Source organism: Eptesicus fuscus, chromosome 12 (assembly GCF_027574615.1).
Source record: "Eptesicus fuscus isolate TK198812 chromosome 12, DD_ASM_mEF_20220401, whole genome shotgun sequence".
Lineage (NCBI taxonomy): Eukaryota > Metazoa > Chordata > Mammalia > Chiroptera > Vespertilionidae > Eptesicus > Eptesicus fuscus.
Window position 1 is genome coordinate 24,580,788 of NC_072484.1, and position 23,124 is coordinate 24,603,911.

Consider the following 23,124-nt stretch of genomic DNA (forward strand, 5'->3'; position numbering starts at 1 on the left):
GAGGCCTTAACATATCATTAGCATATTATGCTTTGATTGGTTGAACAGTCAACCGGTCACCGGATGACTGGACACTTAGCATATTAGGCTTTTATTAAATAGGATGTCAATCTTCTCAGAATGTAAAGATTGTGGCACATCCCTCCCACACTGCAGGTCATGACCTCTGTTACCTCCCTAGAATCTTTAGGGAAGATTCCACAAGCATTGCGGGTGGGCACTCAAAACAGGCCACAGTTTTAGCCTAATTTTCCAATTTCTCAAATGTTTAGTCTTCTCACTGGACCCAACACTGTGGGTCCAACATTCCTCTGCTTTTGAACCTCTGCTTGTGTCCTAACTCCCATTGGCACAGCCTTCTCTCTTCTGGTGGACTGTGCACCATAGATATCACCATAATTGACCAGCAGGCCCTCCCGCTCCTGGGTACAATGTCCTGCTTCTTTGATGGAAATCTCTCCCCTCCTTTCTCCAACAACAGAGCCTCCTACCCCAGTAGATTGGCAAATGGCCTGAGGGATGGTGATGGGACTCCCATTAGGCTAATCTGGGACTTCTATCAAGTGTCTTGTCAAAGCAAGTCACATGTGCTCTCCTTGGCATTCAGAACATTTTTTTTTTCTTTTTTCAAAATGATTCCTTAAGTCTTATAGGAGAAAGTAACATCAAGGGACACTTGGTATAACTCCCTTCTTTTACTATTGGGGAATTAAAAGGCCCATATAGTGAAAATGATTTGTCCAAGTTTAGAATTCATCAAAAAATAACTCTTGGATGAAGAACTGAAGGAAATGAAAAAGAAACAGGTTTCTCATTCAAAATGACAATGAGGTGAACACATTAAGTATATATTAGCATTCACCTTAGTGTAAGTGCATTCATACTGTATGCTGGCTGATGTCTAGAGGTAAGGTTCTCAATGATCCACAGGCAGGCTTGTCATTTGGCACACACAGTATTTAAGAGACAAATATATCTATCAACCTTTTCATATCTGAAGATTTCATGTAAAAAATCCAGATATCCAGTATCTCATGGAAAAAGCACTGCTACCACCAAGCTAGCAACCTGAGGCGCATGTTCACATAGTTGGAAAATTGGCGGGAAGTAAGTTGATGTTGTTCTCCCTCTACCATGGGCCACCCCCATGGTTATGTCTATGGGTACGGACACTCAACTCACTCAAGTCTACACAATCTCCCACTTGTCTTCTCCTGGCACTTTTTCATATTCACATCATCTCTCTGGCTCCTGTAGGCATCTGAGTTCCCAACTTCTGGTCTAAAGGAATGACAGCTTTTGGTGCTACAGAGATAAAGACATCATTTCAGAATTCAGAGAGTGCCACCATGGATGAGACATTGAAAGTACTGGATTCTGGGGCAGATGGTGTTGCAAGAGTAGGTTGAGAACCAAGGCAGCAAGAGAGATGAAAGGTGGTTGTTGGAGGCCAAGGAGACAAGTTTCACCCTCTCCACAGACCCCATTCCACAGACTCACTGATGAACTCAGCCCTCCCAAGACAGAGAGTTGGATGGTCTCTACATTCAACCCAGCAATAAAACATACGAACCACGTTATCTCTATTTGGCAAGAAAACACCTAGGTGGGCCTATATTTATGAACTTATGAACTCACAACCACTCATCTGCTCTGATTCATAGCTCTGTCCTTAATAAAGAAAGTGTTTTACGGCCCCTCACTGATTTGTTTCTAACGAATTCAGAATATTTGAAAGAAAACCAAATGAAAAAAGAAAATGTCAACTTTCAGACTTGGAAACACACGCGCATGCGCACACACACAACACAACACACGTACACCATCCCAGACTTGAGCATTCAAAAAAACGAAGGGTATTGGGGCTGGGGTGAGAGATGGGAAATTCAGATTTATACTTAGCTAGTTAGCATCTAGCAGGCATTGGCTCAGGAGAGGTTGGGCAGCAGATGGGAAAGTTAACGTAAGTTCTTCAAGGCTTCTGCGAGGGAAGCAGGATATACACGCTCCTTACTGAGCTTTTTTGCAGGGCAGTGGTTCTTAAAATTGAGTGTGCATGCAATCACCTGGAGGGCTAGTTAAAACCCAGTTACTGACTCAGCTGGGCTGGGCAAGGCCTGAGAACCTGCATCTTTAATTCAGTTCCCAGGTACTGCTGGAGCTGCTGGTTTGGAGACTACATTTGGAGAAGTACTGGCATATATAACAATATTAAAACTGCATTGCAAGAAATAGCGTTTTAACAGAGGATGCTTTGAAACAAACCTATCTCTAGAGTGACGGAAATATTCTTTTAAATAGTGCTTTTTGTGTTTTTATTTAGTGAATTCTTATCAATGGCTAGGCTGATGAAATATACAGGTCTAGAGATTTCCCTGCATGCTGCAGTCAATCAATTTGGTAAAAATTTGTTTGGGTTCAAAATTGTTGTACTATTTGGACTAAATCCATTTGTATGCTAAACCAATGGGACTCAAACTTCATCCAGATCATAATTACTAGGTGAATAACCTGCTAGTTAACACAGATTACTGGGGTTCCACCCCCAGAATTTCAGATTCATGAGGTTCCACACCCAGAATATCAGATTCATCAGGCTCTACCCTCAGAATTTCAGATTCTTCCAAAGTGCCAGCAGAGAGAATTTGCCTCTTTAAGAAGCTTTTGGTGAGGTCTCTGGTCTGATCTCTTTGAGTAGCTGCATGCTTGACTATACGCAGAGAAATTAGTTGAGGGGAGGAAGGCTCTGCAGGGTATTAGCAAAGCCAGTAGGAGGGATTGATTAAATAGTGAACTTGATTGTTTTTCTTTTCTTTTTAAAATATAGTTTATTTCAGAAAGGAAGGGAGAGGGAAAGAGAGATAGAAATATCAATGGTAAGAGAATCATTGATGGGTAGCCTCCTGCATGCCCCCTACTGGGGATCGAGACCATAACCCAGGCATCTGACCTGACCAGGAATCAAACCCTGAACTCCTGGTTCATAGGTCAATGCTCAGCCACTGAGCTATGCCGGCCAGGCGTGAACTTAATTGTTTTTCAACAAAACAAAGAATCAATCCCTTCTCCAAGAACCATTACAGTAAGCCTTCCACTCAACATAGTCCAAGTTCAGCAAAGCGATTTTAACATTCAGCCCAATATACTAAAATAAGAATTCATTACTTGTAACAAACTACCAGACTTTATCTTTCTTGTATACAAAAAGAACACGCAACATTTTTCTAATTTAATTTCTATAGTTGTTATTCACTCACTTATGTGACTACTTACTTGGTTACAAAGCATAATTATGGAGCTCGCCAAATATTTACAACTGCATAAAGTAGAATGAGGAATCGTCTAAACTCAATTCAAATCTTTGCATTTTGATACTCATAATGGCAGCTTATTTTTGTCATCAAAGGGAAATGCAACTTGGTATAAAATAACAGACTTATTTGTGGATAATTTAAATGAGCGTTGCATTTCAGGCTTATGGACTGTGACTGCGATTCCAGCTTGCTGTGCAGCACCAGCTGTAACTTTATGAAAAACATCTGAACCCCCTTCAGCTCCTCAGAGACTGAAATTGTCAAAGCAAGTTTCATTCTAAGACAGAACAAATACATGGGAGAAACTGAGTTGCTTTTCTAACCAAAGAAAGTTAACATGTTCACTATTATTTGCACAGTTTATGGTAACAGTGGGCAAAGAGGTAAGTGTGGGCCCAGAAAAAAAAAAAAAAGCTACATCACAGCTTAGAAAAAAATTGGATAATGCCTTTTTCATGTGGCTGCTTTTATTCATAGATATTTTAAGCCACATGACCAATGAGACTCACCTATTACCCACAGACACACTGTGTTTGAGGAAAAAGTGCCAGTAATTTGTTAGCAAGTCCTTTTAACAGAGGGCTTAAGGAGAGGAAATGAGAGCTAAGTTTTATACTGAAGTGACAGGAAGAATTTAGGTAAGCAGAAAATAATGATCTAAATTGGAAAGAGGCCAAGACGCCAGGGTTAAAACCTCCAGTCTTGTCCTGGTTCTCAGCAGCTGTCCCATTACATCCTGAAAAGTGACTCTAAAAATAACACCGTGGAATCCCAGGCCTTTCTGACTATCACTAACTCACATGTTCTCATTCTTCTTGTCCAAAGATCACTTTCTTAGCTTTCTGAGAGCTAAGCCAAAAAAAACTTGAGGTCTACAGCACTAAGGGATATACATATTTATCACCTGGGTTAGAATTTGTTGATTCAGTCAACATAAAGAGCTCAATAAAACAGGTATCCATTAAGCACTTCTATAATAATAAAAGCATAATATGCTAATTAGACCAGACAGCAGAATAGTGGAATGACCGTCCTGATGACCTTCTGGACTAAGCAGCAGCTGCAAGGGCCGAGCCCCTTGCATGAATTTCATGCATTGGGTCTCTAGTATTAAATGTTGAGCAATGACCGTTCTCAATGTTGGGGATGAAGCAAGTAACAAAAACATTGCTCTCCCTCATGTGGAGGGAAGAAGACAACAGATGAGTATATGTATATGGTATATAACAGTGATCAGAGCTATGAAAAAAAAAATAAAGCAAGATAAGGAGGTAGGAAGTGCTGGGAGTGGGGGAGGTGGGGAGATGGGGAGTTCCCACTAAGGTGATATTCAGCAGAGTTCTGAGGAAATGTGAGGGAGAAAACATACTGGGGAAAGAGTATGTTCCAGACAAAAGGAACAGCACGTGCAAAGTCCCTGAGGTTGGAAAGAAATACAAGGAAGAAAAGGGAGATAAAGATAGAAGGGAAAAGAAATAAGAATCAGTTCTTGCCGGACCTCATAAGCCTTGGAGGGTTTTGAGCAGTGGAGTGATATGATCTGGATTACATTTTAATAACATGGCTCCAGCTGCTATTTTGAGACTAGACTTAAAGGGTCCAGGCCACAGTTAGGGGAGAAACAATACTGGCTGTATTGTGCTTGTAGTCATGGCAGTGGTGAAAAGCAGCTAGATTCTAGCCCTGGAAGGTTTGGCTCAGTGGATAGAGCATCAGCCTGTGGACTGAAGGGTCCTGGGTTCGATTCCAATCAAGGGCACATGCCCAGGTTGCGGGCTCGATCCCCAGTGGGGGGCATGCAGAAGGCAGCCAATCAAGTATTCTCTCTCATCATGATGTTTCTATCTCTCTCTCCCTCTCCCTTCCTCTCTGAAATCAATAATATATATATATATATATTTTTTTTTAAAGCAGCTAGATTCTAGATACAAGAGTATTTGTTAATGGATCCATGTAGGATATGTGAGGAAAACGTTCATCGTCTCAGCAGCTTGAAAGTATTGTGGGTGGAGGGTGACACATTTGGATTTGGACTTAAGTTTATGATGCCATTAGACACTTATTTCCCGGGGAGGAAGATCTGCAGAACGCAGCTCAGATCTTCTAAAGAGGTACAGAGGCACAGTGGCAAGGCAAGCTTATTGCTCCTGAAGCAGGGAGGGTAGATGGAGAAAATACAAGCTGAGCTGCAAAGATGTCATTTATACTGGTGTCATCTTTTACTGGGAAAAAAAAAAAAGCACAATCATATTTCTACAGTCATGTGTACTGGAAAATATTTTATATTTATTTGAAACCTCAACTCTGAGAAGCCAAAATTTCATGTAACAAATTAATGACTCTTAAACATTCACTTGAAATCATATATATATATATATATATATATATATATATATATATAATATATATATATATTAGAGGCCCGGTGCATGAAAATTTGTGCACTCAGGGGGGTCCTTCAGCCCAGCCTGCACCCTCTTGCAGTCTGGGACTCCCTGAGGATGTCCACCTGCTGGCTTAGGCCCACTCCCCAGGGAACCAGGCCTAAGCTGGCAGTCAGACATCCCTCTGGCAGCCCAGGGAGCGAGCCTAAGCTGCAGTCGGACATCCTTAGCGCTGCCAAGGAGGTGGGAGAGCCTCCTGCCACTGTCGCTGCGCTCGCTGCCATCAGCCCGGCTTGTGGCTGGGCGGAGCTCCCCCTGTGGAAGCGCACTGCGTTGAGCATCTGCCCCCTGGTAGTCAGTGCGCATCATAGCGACCGGTCATTCCCGGTGGTTCCACCTTTAGGGTCAATTTGCATATTACCCTTTTATTATGTAGGATATATAAATATACATATATGTAATTTCATATATATGATGTCAGAGAACATCTTCGAGAACCAGATGCACAAGGAAGGTCAAATGGCCTGCTCAAGGTCAGGAAAGCTTCCTCTGTGGGAGAGTGGGTCCTCCATGTGAGAGTTGGTGCTCCATGGGGAGTGTATGGAGTTGAAAGTTGGCCCATTCGCCTGGATTAAATACTTGGCTAAGTGATTTTTTTTCCCCAAATAGTCAGATCTTAAGTGTCATAAGAGCCTAGGAATTAAGAACAGACTCAAGCATCTCTTAGGATAAATACTGCTAAGCAAGTTCTATACTAGCTATTTTCTTATATCTTACTGGTCAGACCAAGACTTTTCAGATGTTCATAAAACAAGCAAAACACCTTGAGTGCTGAACTCTCAGTTGGTGAGCTACTTTCCAGTATATTGTGTACCCTTTTGCTTCCACCTTGCACGCTTACCATGAGTTACTTATGTTTGTTTCCAAACTGCTTTATATACTAGTCGTATGACAAATTACATGTACCACCCAGCCAACAGGGCTCAGTGGTTGGACCAGGAGGTCACAGTTTCATTTCTGGTCAAGGCATATGCCCAGGTTAAGGGCTCTATTCCTAGTAGGGAGTGTGCAGAAGGCAGCCAATCAGTGATTCTCTCTGATCATTGATGTTTCTATCTCTCCCTTTTTCTTCTTCCCTGAAATCAATAAGACTATATTTTTAAAAAATTACATGCACCAATGAAGCATGCTTGTGAAAAGGAGAATGTTGTTTCTCTAGTTAAATATTTTGGAAAGCTTCTTTAAAGGCAAGGTGCTAAAATATTTTTTCTTTTAAAAATATATTTTTATTGATTTCAGAGAGAAAGGGAGAGGGAAAGAGGGATAGAAACATCAATGATGAGAGAAAATCATTGATCGAGTGCCTCCTGCACCCCCCTGCTCCCCACTGAGGATCAAGCCTGCAACCCAGGCATGTGTCCTTGACCAGAATTGAACCCAGGACCCTTCAGTCTGAAGGCCAATGCTCTATCCACTAAGCCAAACCAGCTAGGGCACAAATATTTTTTCTTGAACTCCATGTGAGCAAGACAACTAAATGAGAGGAAAACATGTCACTCTCTTTCTTTACTTGTATTGCTTCACGGTGTCTTCGAAGTCTCAGTTCTACTTTCAAAAAACAAAACTGGGTATTTCAGAAGATACATTATAGATGAGGTACAGATCAAACAAATACATTGGCCCCAGTCAACAGACGCATACTGAATGAAAACACTTCAGCCCCAATATTAAAAAACTGACCAACAACTGAGTCACATTTATATGCTTCAAGTTAAAATAAAGTGTTTAAGACATATATGTGTTACTTTAAAAAAGGATGACTTGCTTTAACTGACTTTTGTGAGAAACTGACCAGGAATACAGCTGGCTAAGAGGGCAGTTAGCCTATTCCATGAGCCATGATTCTAGGCTCCTAAGCTGTGTTCACGTTAGAGTGGTACCACAAGGTGTCACAACTCCATTTCAGGTACTTGAGGAGATCTTGACATTTCTCACTTGCTCTGATTTAATGCATGAATTCTGCTATCATTTTGACCTGAGGTAATTACATCTGTGTGTATTTTATACACATCCTGTCACTCTGATGGGTTGTGTGTTCTGTTAGGGATGATAACACATACAGAGGAATAGGAACAAAACTGCAGTGATGGGGAAATGCTGTCAGTGATGGAGGCGGTAAGTAGTATGATCTAGATTAATACAGGTAAGTTTTACCCTAGCCGGTTTGGCTCAGAGGATAGAGCGTTGGCCTGCAAACTGAAGGGTCCCAGGTTCGATTCTGGTCAAGGGCACATGCCCAGGTTGTAGACTCGATCCCCAGTAGGGACCCATGCAAGAGGCAGCCAATCAATAATTCTCTCTCATCATTGATGTTTCTCTCTCTCTCTCTCTCTCTCTCTCTCTCTCTCTCTCTCTCTCTCTCCCCCTTCCTTCCTCTCTGAAATCAATAAAAAATATATTTAAAAAATACAGGTAAGTTTTAAAACCAGGATGTGGGCAAGGTTATCCACATACATGTTTCAGTATCTTCATCAAGTGTCCATAACCAACAAGGCATGCTCTAATATGGCCTGTCTCATTTGGATAGTGAGATTTACTTATACATCACACTATTAATAAAATATAAAATTTCTAGTAACAGTTCCCAGAAACTGAAACATTTCGTTTCTTCAATAAGAGCAGGCTTACAGAGTATTGAGTTTGAATTGAAAATCCAGTACAGAATTATTTTATAGTCCTTATTTTTTTGGCTAGCTAATCTTAAGTTTCAGTGGAAATGACACTAGAAAAAAAATCTTATCTTTAAGTATATACCCCCTGCCTCCAACATACACACATATACTACCTACTCATGACTACAGATTTCAGAATATGGTTCCTAGACAAAATGGACCAAGACTGACCGCAATCAAACCAGGGAAGGCAAGATAGTTATGGGAATTACTAAATGGAGCCATCTTCCCAGGATGGGACTGGCTCTGGGCATAACTGGAGTACACAGCACCATGTGGAAATCAGAAGGCCTACTTTTAGGCTGTACTTTGGCCAACCCTGCTGTGTAGTCTTACATGAGTTCTTGTAACCCTTTGACTTCATCGCCTCATCTGAAAAATGAGGAGTTCCATTTCCAGCTCTAAAGTTCTGTGGCTCTGTGCTCATACAGCTAACACATGAGAAAGGCAGTGCAGGAAACACTTTCCATGTAATAAACACAATCTTAAGAGCAGAGATTTTGGTATTATTCCTAATTTATAGCCCAAGAAAATGAGGCACAGAGGCAAAATGTGTGTCTAAGTCACACAGCTGAAGAGCAAGGATTAGAGCCCAGTTAACCTGGTCCCAAAGCCCATATGCTTATGCTTATATCTAGTCATACTGTTTTTTGTAATATGACGAGTTGACAAAAGCCAGGAAACAGGTCTACAGAAGAGTCATTTTGCAAAATTTCAGGTGGCTAAATATCTGGATGTGAATAACAAGCCTTTTTTCATGGTTGGTCAGCATGGACTTCTAGGACTGAATGTTGCTATGGCAAATAGCAACTAAAAAGGCCTCTTAGCACAGATGCAGGCGTGAACTACAAGTAGCAGGAACAACGTTTGTTTAGATCAGCAGGGTTCCAGAAACCATTCAGACTAAGTGTCGATCTGAGCAAAATAATAAAAGAACCTGAAGGCACTGCAAAATCTATTCTCCCAAAGCAGGTGACCTGGAACAACAGCACAAAGCCAACAAAACCACCACAAGCAAAGGCTCTGAGGTCACATGGAGCGTCCATTCCTGGCTCCAAAGATAAGAGGCCAGCCTGGAGCGTCTCAGAATTCACTGCACTTAGGAGTCACCCGAAGATTCTGGATCAATGCATCTGGTGGGCCTGTGACTTTACTGTGGTGAAGCCCCTGTTGCTGGGCTGTGGCCCACACTGAGTGAGGTTCAAAGAGCCTTTATAGCCTCAGAATTTGCAGAACTCATCTCTGCCACCAATTAACTCTGGGTCCAGGGTTGTCTTCTAATTTCAGTTTCCTCCAATAATCGTACGTGCATTCCCTTCTAGCTCAAAACTTTGATGTTCCTAATGATGGCCTTTATCGTTTCACTCTGAACTGAGTCTCTACTTGTAATATTAATGGGAAAATGAATGCCTCCTGCATCCCCCAAACCCAGGTCTCAATAATGGGATAGCAAAGGCTTAGGCCTCTTCACACATATAGAAAGATAATGGGAGCTTTGTTCAGAGGGAAAACACCTTGAAAACAAATAACTTGCAGAAAAGTAACTTAAATTTGAAGCTTTCTATTTCATTAGCCAAAATCTCTTCGACACACTTGCTTGCCAGGGCAATGACATGCTGGCTATGATGTTAAAAGATGGGTCATAACCCAATACTTTAATAACTTATTGGGGATAAGCTTGGATATCTTAACCAACCCCCCCCCCCTGCACTGCCCATCATGGTAGCCACTAGCCATGTGTAGCTACTAAGCACTTGAAATATAGCTAATTTGAAAACACACATTACATTCCAAAGACTTAGTATAAACAGAAGAATGTAAGATATTGTCATTAATAAATTTTGTATCAATTTCATGTTATAATGATACTAGGTTGGATATATTGAGTTAAATAAATTATTTCACTGAAATTAACTTCACTGTTCCTTTTTGTTTATTTACTGTAGCTGTTAGATACAATTAAAAAAATTTTTTTTTATTGATTTCCGAGAGAGGGAGTGAGAGGGAGAGAGACAGAAACATCAGTGATGAGGGAGAATCATTGATTGGCTGCCTCTTGCACACCCCCTACTGGGGATCAAGCCCACAACCCAGGCATGTGCCCTGACCAGGAATGGAACTGTGACCTCCTGGGTCACAGGTTGATGCCCAACCACTGAGCCACGCTGGACGAACACTGCTAGACAAATTTAAATGTAATCTGTTGCCCGCATTATAGTTCTACTAGGCAGTGCTGCTATAGGCCCTGGCTACTCACACTGTGGTTCTCAGGCCAGCAGCATCCACATCAACTGGGAGAGCTCATTACAAAGGGAGAATTTTGTCCCCACCTCAGACCTAGTGAATCAAAATATGCATTTTAACAAAATCCCAGGTGATTCCGGTGCACATGCCAGTTTGAGGCGCCAGGTTGGTTTTTCCTGCAGGAGGTATTTGGGTTGTTGATGTACATGAGTGGCATGCTCAACGGGTATTGTGCTTTGCTGAATTTTCCATAGCAATATTCCAGCAGGGCAATGGAAACCGTTTTTAAAAATTGAAATCATTATAAAAAAATATATATATATCAAAATTATATTATAATAAAACAGTCCCTGTACCACATATATACATATGGGGGGAGGGAAGGAGGCTGGTTCACTGGGGCTACCTTAGTGACTTCTGGATTTTCAGCCACCATGTAAGTGAAACTGATGTTCACCAGGTCTGTACCACTGCAGACACAAACTATCCGCCCTTCCAGATCATTTTCTGATTTTCCAACAGCTTCGAGAGCAGCCAGGATTTTGGGGTCCTGTAGAGAGGTGTATAAATAGGAGGAAATATGTTAGATCATAGAGCATGGAGGACACAGGTACAAAGAAGACACATTTGACAAAAAATATATATATACATATGGGCAAATGTACGTGTGTTTTGTTTCGTTTTTTTTCTATCGAAAATGCATTATTCTGAAACTTGTCACGGTAAAAGCTACTAACACCACACAACTCATTTGGTAAGAAAGATACTAGAATGTCATTGATTTAGAAAACCAGGTGTGAGGGTCTTTATGAAGGACCTGGAATATGGCAACGGGAGGAAAGGCTCTGACGGGCACTTGATTGCATCCACAGAGACCATGGGGGTCTCTCCCCAGAGGACAATCATTGAGGTTTCATACAAATAAGCGCAGTAATGCCAGGACCAGCAAGCCGGGTTATTAAAACATGAGATTAAGTCCTTTAGCCTGGACACAGGGAGGAGTGTGCTCATCTCCAGAAGCACAGCACCCTCATTCGGAATGAAGACTGCACAAGTAAATAAAACTAGGAGATAAGACAGTGTCTTTAAAGTCCTTGAAAGTAACTCAGTAGGAAGCACCAATATAGCTAAGCAGAAATTTTAACTAACACAAAAGAGGATAGCTTTACAAAAAAACAAGTTTCAAACATCATTTTATTTTGAATATCTAAAAACCTGCAGGGCTATTATGGAGAAGTGAATAAACACTGTGCTAGAATATTCTCAAAAAAAAAAGTATTTTAAATTCCTAGTACCACTGTGCAAACAATTTCTTATTCAAACAAATCAGTCACTGTGAAGACGGCTGATTTATGCACTCTGTCATTTTTTTTTCTCTCAGAGGCCAACCGATCCTTCAAGGTGAGGCAAGGTCTGAACGCACAAGTGCACAAATGTAGGACTACCAAAGCCATTTAAATTTCCACGTCAACCACAGGGCAGTAGTGACTCACTCACTGCTTGCTAAAACAGGGTAGGGGACTTGCAAGTAATTTATTTGGTGTTGATATCATGCAAGTGGCTTTGCTTGTAAGGGTTAATAACATTTCTAATATAACTAAACACAATCCAAGTCACCCAATGGTTATAGATGAGAAGATTTCTAAACTGTCTGTTCTTAATTCCCAGCTGGTGATTTGGGGGCAGTAAGTGGGGGCAGTGGGAGGTTAAACAGTATTCAGGAGACCATTTCCAATCTAAGTAAGTCTGCATTTAGAAGAAGAGCGAACACCAATCCCAGGTACCTTTGGTGTGGCTCCCAACCGAATACTGTTGATGAGGGAGCATTCTAGCACTTGTCCTTCCTGAAAAGAGAGAATAGTACAGCAGTGAGCCTAAATTATGCTAGATCTATGGCACAGACAAGGTGAAGACAATGCTGATTAGAATAAGGTAGAAGGGGAAGTAAACAACAACAACAACAACAACAATAAATAATTTGTAGAAACATTGTTTCACACACACACACACACACACACACACACACACACAGGAATGCAACTCTGAATATTTATAAAATGTTTACAAAATGCTGTTGCTTTTTTACATATAAAATGAATGTATTCTATCATTAAATATATGGGTGTACATGAAATATTAAGTGGGAATGATGCTGACTTATATATAACTCCAATGCTACTTTTCTTAAATTCAGCTCAAAGGTTCACTAAATGTGTACACTGTGCCACGCACTGAGTTAAGTCCCGCGATGTGACCAGCTGCACGTGCTCTTCATACACCTTTGAGATTTCAGCTTGAACAGCTCTTTTTCTCGGGAACCTTTCTAATTCCCACGATTAAATCAGACCTGCCCGTCTTAAGCTCTTGCAGCAGCCTGACCTTTCCTTTCACAACACTCAATGACTTGTACTTTTTTTTCAATGCCTGACTTTGCTCCTAGACTATAATCTATGAGGGCTAGGATGATGGCCTGATCGCCACTGTATTCCCAATGCCTGGCATTGGAAGCAAATTCTAAAAATCCTGAACGAATGAATAAACATAGGTCACCCTTAAGACGTACTTGTGTACTCATTGAGAAATAAAATGATTTCACTCAGACAGCAGGAAAGAACAACTTAATGTTCCTGGGCCATACCTTGCCTTCGCTTTTCCATGTCAGAAAGAAGCCAAATTCATCCACTTTGAAGAGGCAGTTGGGTTCAAACACAAAGGATTCCTGTTAAAAAGAAAGAAAGGTGTTGATCTGCATGACTGATACCATTTTGAATCTAATAAAAATGCAAGTGTCTTTTAGCCTAAACAAGGGAAAATGAGAAATTGCCCTTTTGTATCTTAACCACATTTCTTATAATATTATGTAATGTTTTCATTCGCATTTGTATCGAGATGAGAGACTGATCAATTTCATGAAGCATCTTCCTCTATAGAAACTTTAGGAACAAAATATACTCATGCCCTGAAGGTCACAGGGAAGAAAGTTTCTCTGAGGCCTTGGAAGAAAAGCTCCCAGAAGGAAGGACTCCCAGGTTCCAGCCCACTGCTCCCCACCACACCAGAGCGCTCACTGCCGTACACAATATAATGTAAAAAATCAGGAGATAAATTTGTTTGAAAGTCATTTATATTTTTCTTTTGGGTCTACACAATTCAGTATTCAGATGTCTACTCAGAAAACTGCCAAGATTTCTGCTGTTATATTCAATTTCGTTTGGTGTCCTGTAAACTAGGACTTGGGCAGCACTGTGAGCTCCTCACAGGGTAGTCCTTGGACCAGCAGCATCAGCATCACCTGGAAGCTCGAGGGAATTGTAGAATCTAGGACTTCAGCTCAGAGGCACTGAATCAGTGTTCGGAGTGGGGCTAAGAAAACTGTTCCAATAAGTCCTGCAGGTGATTTTTGGTGCACAATAAAGTTTGAAAACCTCTGCTGTGGACTTTGACATCAGAAATTCTGGTGAATACTATAGAATCAAAATTTAAATCAAGAAAGAATGCTAGCTAAATGCAAGGGTCCCAGAGCAGCTATACTGTACTTGCCAAAGAACTCCTGGTCTTGAGCAAGAAATCACCATTGTACTTTCAAGAACAGGAAAATTCTTTGTCAATGAGAGAAAAAGGGTGTTCAGGTAGTGAGCCCAGATGCCCTCTTGACTTCTGTCTGGATTACACCAAGAATTGGCAACCATGTATCAACAAATCTACACAGTCTTCTCATAATCTAAAACACTTGTCCTAGCCCTGGCTGGTGTGGCTCAGTTGGTTGAATGTTGTCCCATGAACCGAGAGGTCTCCAGTTCGATTTCTGGTCAGGGCACATGCCGGGTTGCAGGTTCTATCCCCAGTGGGGGGCATGTAGGAGGCAGCCAATCTATGTTTCTCTCTAGCATAGAGCTCTCTCTCTCTCTCTCTCTCTCTCTCTCTCTCTCTCTCTCTCTCTCTCTCTCCTTTCCTCTTTCCCTAAAAGCATTAAAAACATATTAAAAATAAATAAAAAACTTGTCCTAAATCATTACAACTCCAGCAATAAGGAACCTGTCTGGCAAACACAGATCGAGGCATCCTGAAAACAAAGAGTACTTATAGGATTAAGATTTTTAAAGGCAGTTCAGACTCTTAGCTTCACCTGTTAAAACATATCTTTCTAAATTCGAGGGAAGCAGCAACATGCCTCCAGGTAAATCCAATGTCAAGACTCTGGGCTATCATACAGTGACAGTATTTAGAATCCTGTAAGCCATAAACAAAGCCAGCCTTCCCATTTGTTTGGGTGGTTTTCTGACAGATGACGAATTATCATATATATTTCTGTACCAGGCACAGCTAGGCACTGCAATCATAGCAATGAATAAGATAAAGGAGGGGGCATGGTATGCCCTTGGTCTTTGGAATCCAAACCCATTTCTGACATTTATTTAATGTACTTTCTTCTAGAAAGGCCCTTTCTAAATCTCAGAATCCTTGTCCAATAAATGGAAGTATTTACACCTGCCTTTCAGGGTTGTTGTGGGAATTCAATGAGATAGCAAATGTACTTAATACACACTTACAATTCAGCAAGGGGTAGCAAATTACTAACAGTATGAAATTGCCAATCTGTGATGTTTTTTGATCCACACAGTGGCTCTTTTGAATGGCTCAATTTCTTAGGCAAGGCTTGACCCAGAAGTCGACCCTTTAGGTGGGTCTTAGAGAATGAGTAGAGGTAGCCCAGGTGAAGCAGGAGGCCATGCTGAGGGAGCAGCCTTTGTAAAGACATGCAGGCTTGTCCCGACACTGAGGACTTCTAAGGAGCTGGTGGGTTTAGAACATCTCAAGGGAGTGTCAGGGGATGAGTCTGGGCACATAAATACTAGACCAGGAGGGTTCTGACCACCATGCATAAGCTATTAATATTAACCCAAAGGCCATAGGGAGTCTTATATCATTGCTGGTTAAGAAATGAGAACTACCAACTGATTAAACTATGAGAATTAACACATTTTAGGATACTTCCCATGCGCCAGTCTAACAGTGCCCAATGTTCGAAAGTATGTCCTGAATTGGTATTTACAGAGTAAGACCACAATGTATCGGCTCCCATCATTATTAATTTATGTGTACCCTATCCAATTCCAAATAAAGATTTGAGATGATCCATGAAATACATACGATGAATAAGAATGGGTTCCCAACTTATTGTGAGGTAGAACTTTCAGTTTCTTGGCCACCTTAACGGAAATAATGAATAATGATTTTTTTCTTTCTTTCTCTTTCAGTATCTCAGTACCCACAGAGCTAATCAACACCAACTTGTAATTTTGATTCCTAACATCCCACTCTTGGACCATATCATATGATCTTTCCAGCCCGTCGCTCGGCAGTCCTCATTCTCTTTTATCTGACTTCTTTGCTACTTCCTATTCATTAACCCTGCCAATCTCTTATTTACCATCAAACCTCTCTTTTCACTTCTGTCCCTGTCTAGCTTATTTCCATGATCCAATAGTACAACCACTTCCTCACAAACACCTTCAATTCCTCTGCTTCATTTTCTGTTTTCTTGGCCAAAAAAACTAAAAGTCTATCCTATCCATATTTTATCACTGAACATGGTAAAGAAAATCACAAAACTGGATTGTCTGGATTTAGTTTAAATTCAAGATTACAGCATAGGGAATATAGTCAATAATATGGTAATGACTATGTATGGTGTCAAGAGAGTACTAGACTTACCAGGGAGATTACTTCATAAGTTATATAAATGCCTAACCACTGTGCTGTACACCTGAAACTAATACAGTTTTGAATGTCAGCTATAATTAAAAAGTAAAATAATAATTAATTAATTTGGAAAATAAATTCAAGACTACAAGCTTCAAATGGATAGTCAACAATGACTTTGTACTTTTAACTCTTTCTGAAAAGGTTCCTCACTCTTTGAAAGGACTACTTCACTGCAGCCAATTACTATGGTTTACTGAGTAAAAGAAACCCATCAGATGAGAACTTTTCTCCTTTTTCCTTTCTAATGAAGCCTGCTTTCTGCCAACAAAGGTTAATCCTTCCACTTCTGCTCCAGGTTCAATCCTCTTCCAGATTCCATCCTCTTTCACCCACAAAAAATGTCAGTCCTTTATCACCACCCAACACACATCATTTTTTCTCTCAATTAGGTCATTCCTGACAGCACACAAATATGTTCTAGCTGTTCCCACTTCATCCTTCATTTACTACCTCATGTCTCCAATCCATGTTAGGGCATAAGATCTTGAAAAAAAATGTGTCTATATTTCCTGTTTCCACTACCTCTCTTCTATACCATCTTTGACCAATTCCACCTGCCTTTCATTTCCTGTAAAACTTCTCTGGCCAAGTTCACCATGACTCTCTCAAAGCCAAATGCAATACACACTTTTCTTACCTCATTTGGTCTCTAAGCGATTGACTAGTCCCTTCTTCTTGAAATAATCTAATCTTGTCATCCTGATTGTGTTCCATTCCTTTAATCTCTTTTCCTTCTCTGCCCAACTTCTACATGTTCCCTAGGATTTGGTTCTGGGAATTCTCATTTCTACTGTGCTTCTACTTTCATTGAACCCCATGGGATTTGTTGATGACCCCCAAATTTATAATAGAAACCAAGTCCTCTCTGAGTTCCAAATTCAGACAGCTAAATCTCTATTTGACATCTCTACCCATATGTTTCAAAATTACTATGTCCATAACTGAATTATTTATTCCCCACTCTCTCTCTCCAAGCCTGTCTATCACAAGACTTTCTTAGCTCAATACATATCACTAGTATCTACCCATTTATTGAAACTGAGTCATCCTTGACTTCCTTCATCCTTCCTTTACACTTCCAGTAACAAGTCTACTTCCACAGTAGTTTTCATATATATTTTATTCTATCTCTACCATCACTACCACCTTGGTGCAAACCATCATTCTCTCTCCCATGTATTGATCTTCCCACGCATACTCTTTCCACAGCAGCCAGATGGATTCTTTAAACTTTTAGTCAGTTCATTAAAACCATGCAAAGAATTTCCCTCATATTTAGATAAAACCCCAACTCCTTTCCATGGCCTGAAAGGTCCTTTATGATGTAGCTCCTAGAGACCTTATCTCATTCTGCATCTTTGTTCACTACAACCATCAGAGCCCTTCTCCTTGAACTTCTCAAGTTCTTTCAGCCTTCAGGCTTTTGCACTTGCAGTCCTGCCAGTCCAGAAGTCTCTTCCCAGTGCCATTAGCATTAGCTGGCTCCTCTTGACCTATAGGTCTTGCCTCAAGTAACCCCCTCAAAAGAGCTTTCTTTGAGCTCTTTAATAGGTCTCTCATCTTATTCTCTATTATAGTATCCTGATTGTGTCCTTCTTTGTACTGAACATAGTCTTTAATTATTTTATTTCTTTGTTTACTGATGTATCACATGGCTCACACACCAGAGTATAACCTCCTTAGGGGCACAGTCCTTGAACCTTTCTGGTACACGTTTTTGTTCCAAGCACCTAGCATATCAAAGGCACTCTGAAACTAAATTTATGAACTGAGAAATGAAGTGAATATTTTTTTCCAAAAAAAAATTTTCATAACAGGCCAGTATGTAACACATAAGCAAGAAGTTACTGAAGTCCATGGTGTTGTACCAGGCCCAGAACCCATCAGGGTCAGTCCTTGGAGGGCTGGCAAGCACAGATATACAAATACAAAAACAATTTGTTGAGGTTCTCTGCTGGAAGGAAGGCGCACCAGTTTCAAATTCATACAAGATCATCTTAGAGGTTGGGTATGGCTCTGAGGCACCTCCTGGGAATCCCTACTGGACCAGGAACACTGTTTGAACACATTACAAAGAAATAATTTTTGACATGGGATAAGAACTCTGGGCAAGGAGATGAAAAATAAGGCAAAATAGCGAAGTAAGGAAAGATTAAAAAAAGTTTTCAGAAATGCTTGTCATAAGGCCCCACAGAGTGAAAATAGGATGCCAATTCAGCTCTAGGTTTTCTAGCAACAAAAGCAAAAAGGGAAAAGATACTATTACCAGGTGCCCATATAATTCATAGATAAAACATATCAGATGTTAGGAGGGGCAATTGCCAGAATAGAAATTCCCCAGTGAGACCTCTAAGAAGTTCTGAGCAATTCTAAGTGCAAAGTTTCCAACAAAGCCCACCATGAGCTTGTCAACTGTGACTGGAAGATTCTTAGACCAAATGTGTTCAAACTACCCATGAAAATCAGAGAGCAAATCTGAGGGTATGTGCCAATCAGCGGCAAGAAGCTGAAACACAACCTATTTAGGTTTCCCTCCACCCCCACTAACAAACAGAAGGACATGACTTTCTGATGAGTAAAGACACAGAGTCTCTATTCTTTTTGTGTGTTTTTCTTTCTTTTTTCTTTACCTAACAGCAGTTTTAAATTTCACACAGATACCTACCAACCACAACTTGGGCTGTGGCCCAGGGACCATGCTGAGGCAATAAGTCCCCTTGTCTGGAAATTTTCTTCCAGACTTGGCAGGGCAAGGGAGAGCATAAAAGGGAGCTGGGCTCCTTCTCCTTTGCAAATCTGTGTTGTCCATGAACAAATGGTAATAGAACCCTCTGGTAAGGAACTTTGTTCAGGGGGCTCAGCATTTCAGTTCTCAGATGACTCAGTGAAAATTTGTCACAGTCACACTTTAGAGCTCACGGTCTATCTAGTTCACTCATCCAGCCCAACCTACCTTTCCTTAGACCACTGGGACAAAGGAAATGAAAGGGACAGGCACTCCTTTGGTGAAACTATAGACAAGTTGGGAGTCAGGGGAGCATTTTGTTTGAGAGAGACTAGAAAACTCACTTTTGCTGGAATCACTGTAGCTAGAAGGTACTTGTGCCTCCAGGGTCCCTGTGCTGAGGGGCCTGGGCCACTGTGGGCTTCCCGAGACACTTGCCCTAACATGTGCTACTTCAACACTCTTCAACATCACAATCTATCGTTCAAAGATCCAAGCTCCTTTCAAAATGACAGGCTACATTTCCCCCCTTTATTTCAACTTTACGTCATTTGGTTAAATAAAATTGAGTCCCGTTTCTTGTTATAAGGAATGGCAGAGAACCTGGCAAGCAGAATATGCTGACAGAAGTCAAGGAAAGTATTTGGGTGGGGTTTCTAGATAATAGGTAATTGATTTTATTTTTTTGATTTGTGGTTATTTCTTACCCTTTCGCTACCACGGTCACCCACATTCACTGTGAATGACTATATCTTTCTACAGCATCATCAAATAGGGGACAGCCAAGCCTAACAACCAGCTAGGGACAGGGATTTTGGACCAGCTAGGAAACGCATTAACTGCACTTTGTTTAAACGCTAGCTGTTGAGAGGCTCCTTTGTTGCTTGTGGCTGCACCAGTAGATCAGGACGTAGACGGGAGTGAAATGCGTGAGGATTTTCACAGTCCACCACAACACTCCTGCTTTCTGAGAAATAGGATCCTCCAAGGGACACCAGGTCCAGACCTTGTGGTTTATAGCTCCTGGGCTCGAATGCCGGCCTCCTCACCAGGCATCTGCTGGAGAACCTCACCAAGCTTCCTTTTTCCCATCTTAAACTGGGAAAACTGATGCCAACCTCACAGGCTATCAAAATGATCAAAACAGGCCTCAGTACCAGTGACAAGGTCAATGCTGAGCAAGTTGAGTAGTTATGAGAAAACATCTCAATTATTATTTGAGGGCTTTTGTGCCAGGCATTTCACAAACACTAAATCTCATGGCAGCCCTACAAAATTTTGGACCAGATCAGCACCGTCCAGCAGACTTTTCAGGATGATGTAACTATGCCAGATTGGGTGCAGCCCAACATGGTAGCTATGAGAGCCCCATGGGGCTGATGATGCACTTGAAATGTGCCTAGTGCAACAGATGGGGTACATTTTTAATTTTCATTCATTCATTTCACTTTAATAGTTACATGTGGTTTGTCATTACTGTATTGGACAAAGCAATTTTAGGGATTAAAATTTTTTTTTTAAGAAGAGTGACTTCTTTAAAGCCATAGTTGATAAGGAACAGACCTGGGATTCAAACAGGTTTCTCTGATTCCAAAGCCTGTGTCTGTTCTACTCGGTCAACCTTGACAGATCCGGTTCCCCTCCACCTATCACCACCGGATTTGGGGATTGTCAGTAAATGAACATTGCTTTGGCAGGCCCCACCTTTGGGTAAACATGGGGCTCGTTTCCTGGTTTGATAAGAATTGAGTGGAAGAGAAAAGGACCTTGTGAAGGTTGGAGAGAGACAAGTGAAGTCTCAGTTAGGGGTTTTATCAAGTATCAGTAACGTTATAGACCACTCCCACCAAACCAGAAGTGCCTGGTGTGGCCTCAGGACTGTAGGACTGTGCAGGCAGGTGGTGTCTGGGAGAGAGTTAACCTACAGATCCCAGAGCTCCTGCTTCTATCAGATCCTGGAAGCTAACAGCCCAAGAGGTGCCTCGTGGCCTATTTATTTCAGCTCTTCATTCCAGAGGAATTGGCTAAACTTTGTTTAGCAGATCCTTTTGGATTCTGCACACAAACTTTCCAGTCTGAATAGCAACATTTTTTTCAAGTAAAAACTAAAGCCCTTGGTGATGACACGCTGCCGTCAGAATGATTTATGGACTGCTGTAACAGATGGGCGCGGGTCCTGGAGTTGCTTTTCCTCTCATGGGTATGGTTTCCCCTTGGGAGGATCCAGAATGTTCATTTCATTTGTTAATCTCCCTTCCATTTACAGGGTTTGAGGTGACTGACACAGGGCTTCTCAGCTGTCCTTCTGTAGAGGAGCAGAAGGGCACTGGCCCTGGCTGTGGCCATGACCTTGGCATCCTGAACCCTTGTTATTCGCTATTTACCTTGTGAAGAAACCTGTCACACAACAGAGAAGCATTTGCAACTTTTGCATCCCTTTCCTTTGCCTTTGATTCTTTGAGCAGAGGTCCCTATTGGGTTAAGCTATAAACCCAATTTAATATAGACCCTTCCCTCCATATATAATGCTCAACCAGAACCCACAAGGGATTCTACTTCTATATCTAGCTTCCCGAAGAACAATGCCAAAGGTCTGCTTCTGAACCACTGCGCCAGCTGTTACCAGCCAACGGGCACAGTGTCTACTAAGCGCCAGGCAGTGCTCTGAGCACTCTGTACACATTAACTTACCAACCTCCCAACACTCCTGTGAGGGGGGTACTATTATTCTTCCAATTTCCCAGAGAAGGCCATCGAGGCATGGGAATGAAGGCCTCACCCAGTATTGTGTAGCTGGTGGGGCAGAGCTGGGATTGTTCTCTACACTGACGCGCACATTTGAATCACACCTGCTCTGAGACCATTAGTGACACAGTGACATTGTGAGGCAGGGGGCCCAGTAGCTGCTTGGCAGTCACGTCTGGAGGAGGCTTTGCTGTTCTTGTCACTGGATGCCAGTAACCATCACCAGGATTAGAAGGGCTTCGGGATGTTTTAGCTCTAATTGCTGCATTTCTGGAGGATTCTCTCCAATGTGCAGACTGTCTTAGTTACTAGGCTGTTAGGAGTGGTGTATTTCACTACCTCATACACCATGTCAGAATTTTTTCTCAGATCTTAGGGCTAAGAAAAGGTGTTTTTCCTGATCTGTCGCTTTCCTTGCAACCTAACAGACACTGCAAGTCCTGAAACTGTTTCTCGTGCCTGCACTGCTTTGCTACCAGGATCACAAGTGGCCAATCTGCAGCTCACTTATTTCCACTTTATGGGACATTCTTGCTACCCACAGAGGCGCTGCCTGTTCATCTTGCCAGTAATTTGATGTGCTTTCATATTTGGTTCTCCTTTCAGTCTATATCCCTGTGCTATTTATTTTATCTAATGATACATAATTCTGCATTACAGCTCCCTGTGGGCTGTGGGAGAAACATGTATAAATAAGCACAAAAACCATTTCATAAACACCAGAAACTATTGGGTGTTCTCCAATAGTTTCAGGGTCAGACAGACCTGATCCAGATGTGGCTGGTCACTTACCGGCTTATTGGAGCTTATTTTTTCATCTCCAAAAGCAGGAATAACAGCATCAACAATAATAACTACCTCACAGATTACCTCTGGGCATTAGAGTGCTTGATGCATAATATGAACCCAGGAAACTATTAATCCTATCTAATAATAGACAAATATGCAAATTGACCATACCTCCGACACACCCACAAGCCACGCCCACCATCCAATCAGAGTGAGTATGCAAATTAACCCAAACCAAGATGGCTACAGCCACAGAGAGCAAGGTTTCCTAGGTAACAGAGGAAGCCAAGCTTTCCGCCTGCCCTTGCCAGGCCTAAGCCTCCACTCAAGCTACAAAGTTTCAATTATAGAAGGTAAACAAATTCAAACAAATGGCAGCAGAATGGAGCTTGAGAGAGCAGGCCAGGGTTGCCACCGGCAACAGG

General features: G+C 41.5%; 1 protein-coding gene across 1 annotated transcript in view; it reads right to left on the minus strand.

Annotated features, from left to right (window-relative positions):
• The window catches only part of PLCB4 (phospholipase C beta 4), a 219,256-nt gene that overhangs the window by 113,268 nt on the left and 82,864 nt on the right, over positions 1-23,124 (minus strand). The window contains exons 3-5 of the mRNA XM_054724007.1: positions 13,313-13,393; positions 12,459-12,518; positions 11,081-11,224 (exon numbers count right to left, since the gene is read on the minus strand). Coding sequence (XP_054579982.1) covers positions 11,081-11,224; positions 12,459-12,518; positions 13,313-13,393 — 285 coding nt within the window. The remainder of the gene's footprint in view (positions 1-11,080; positions 11,225-12,458; positions 12,519-13,312; positions 13,394-23,124) is intronic.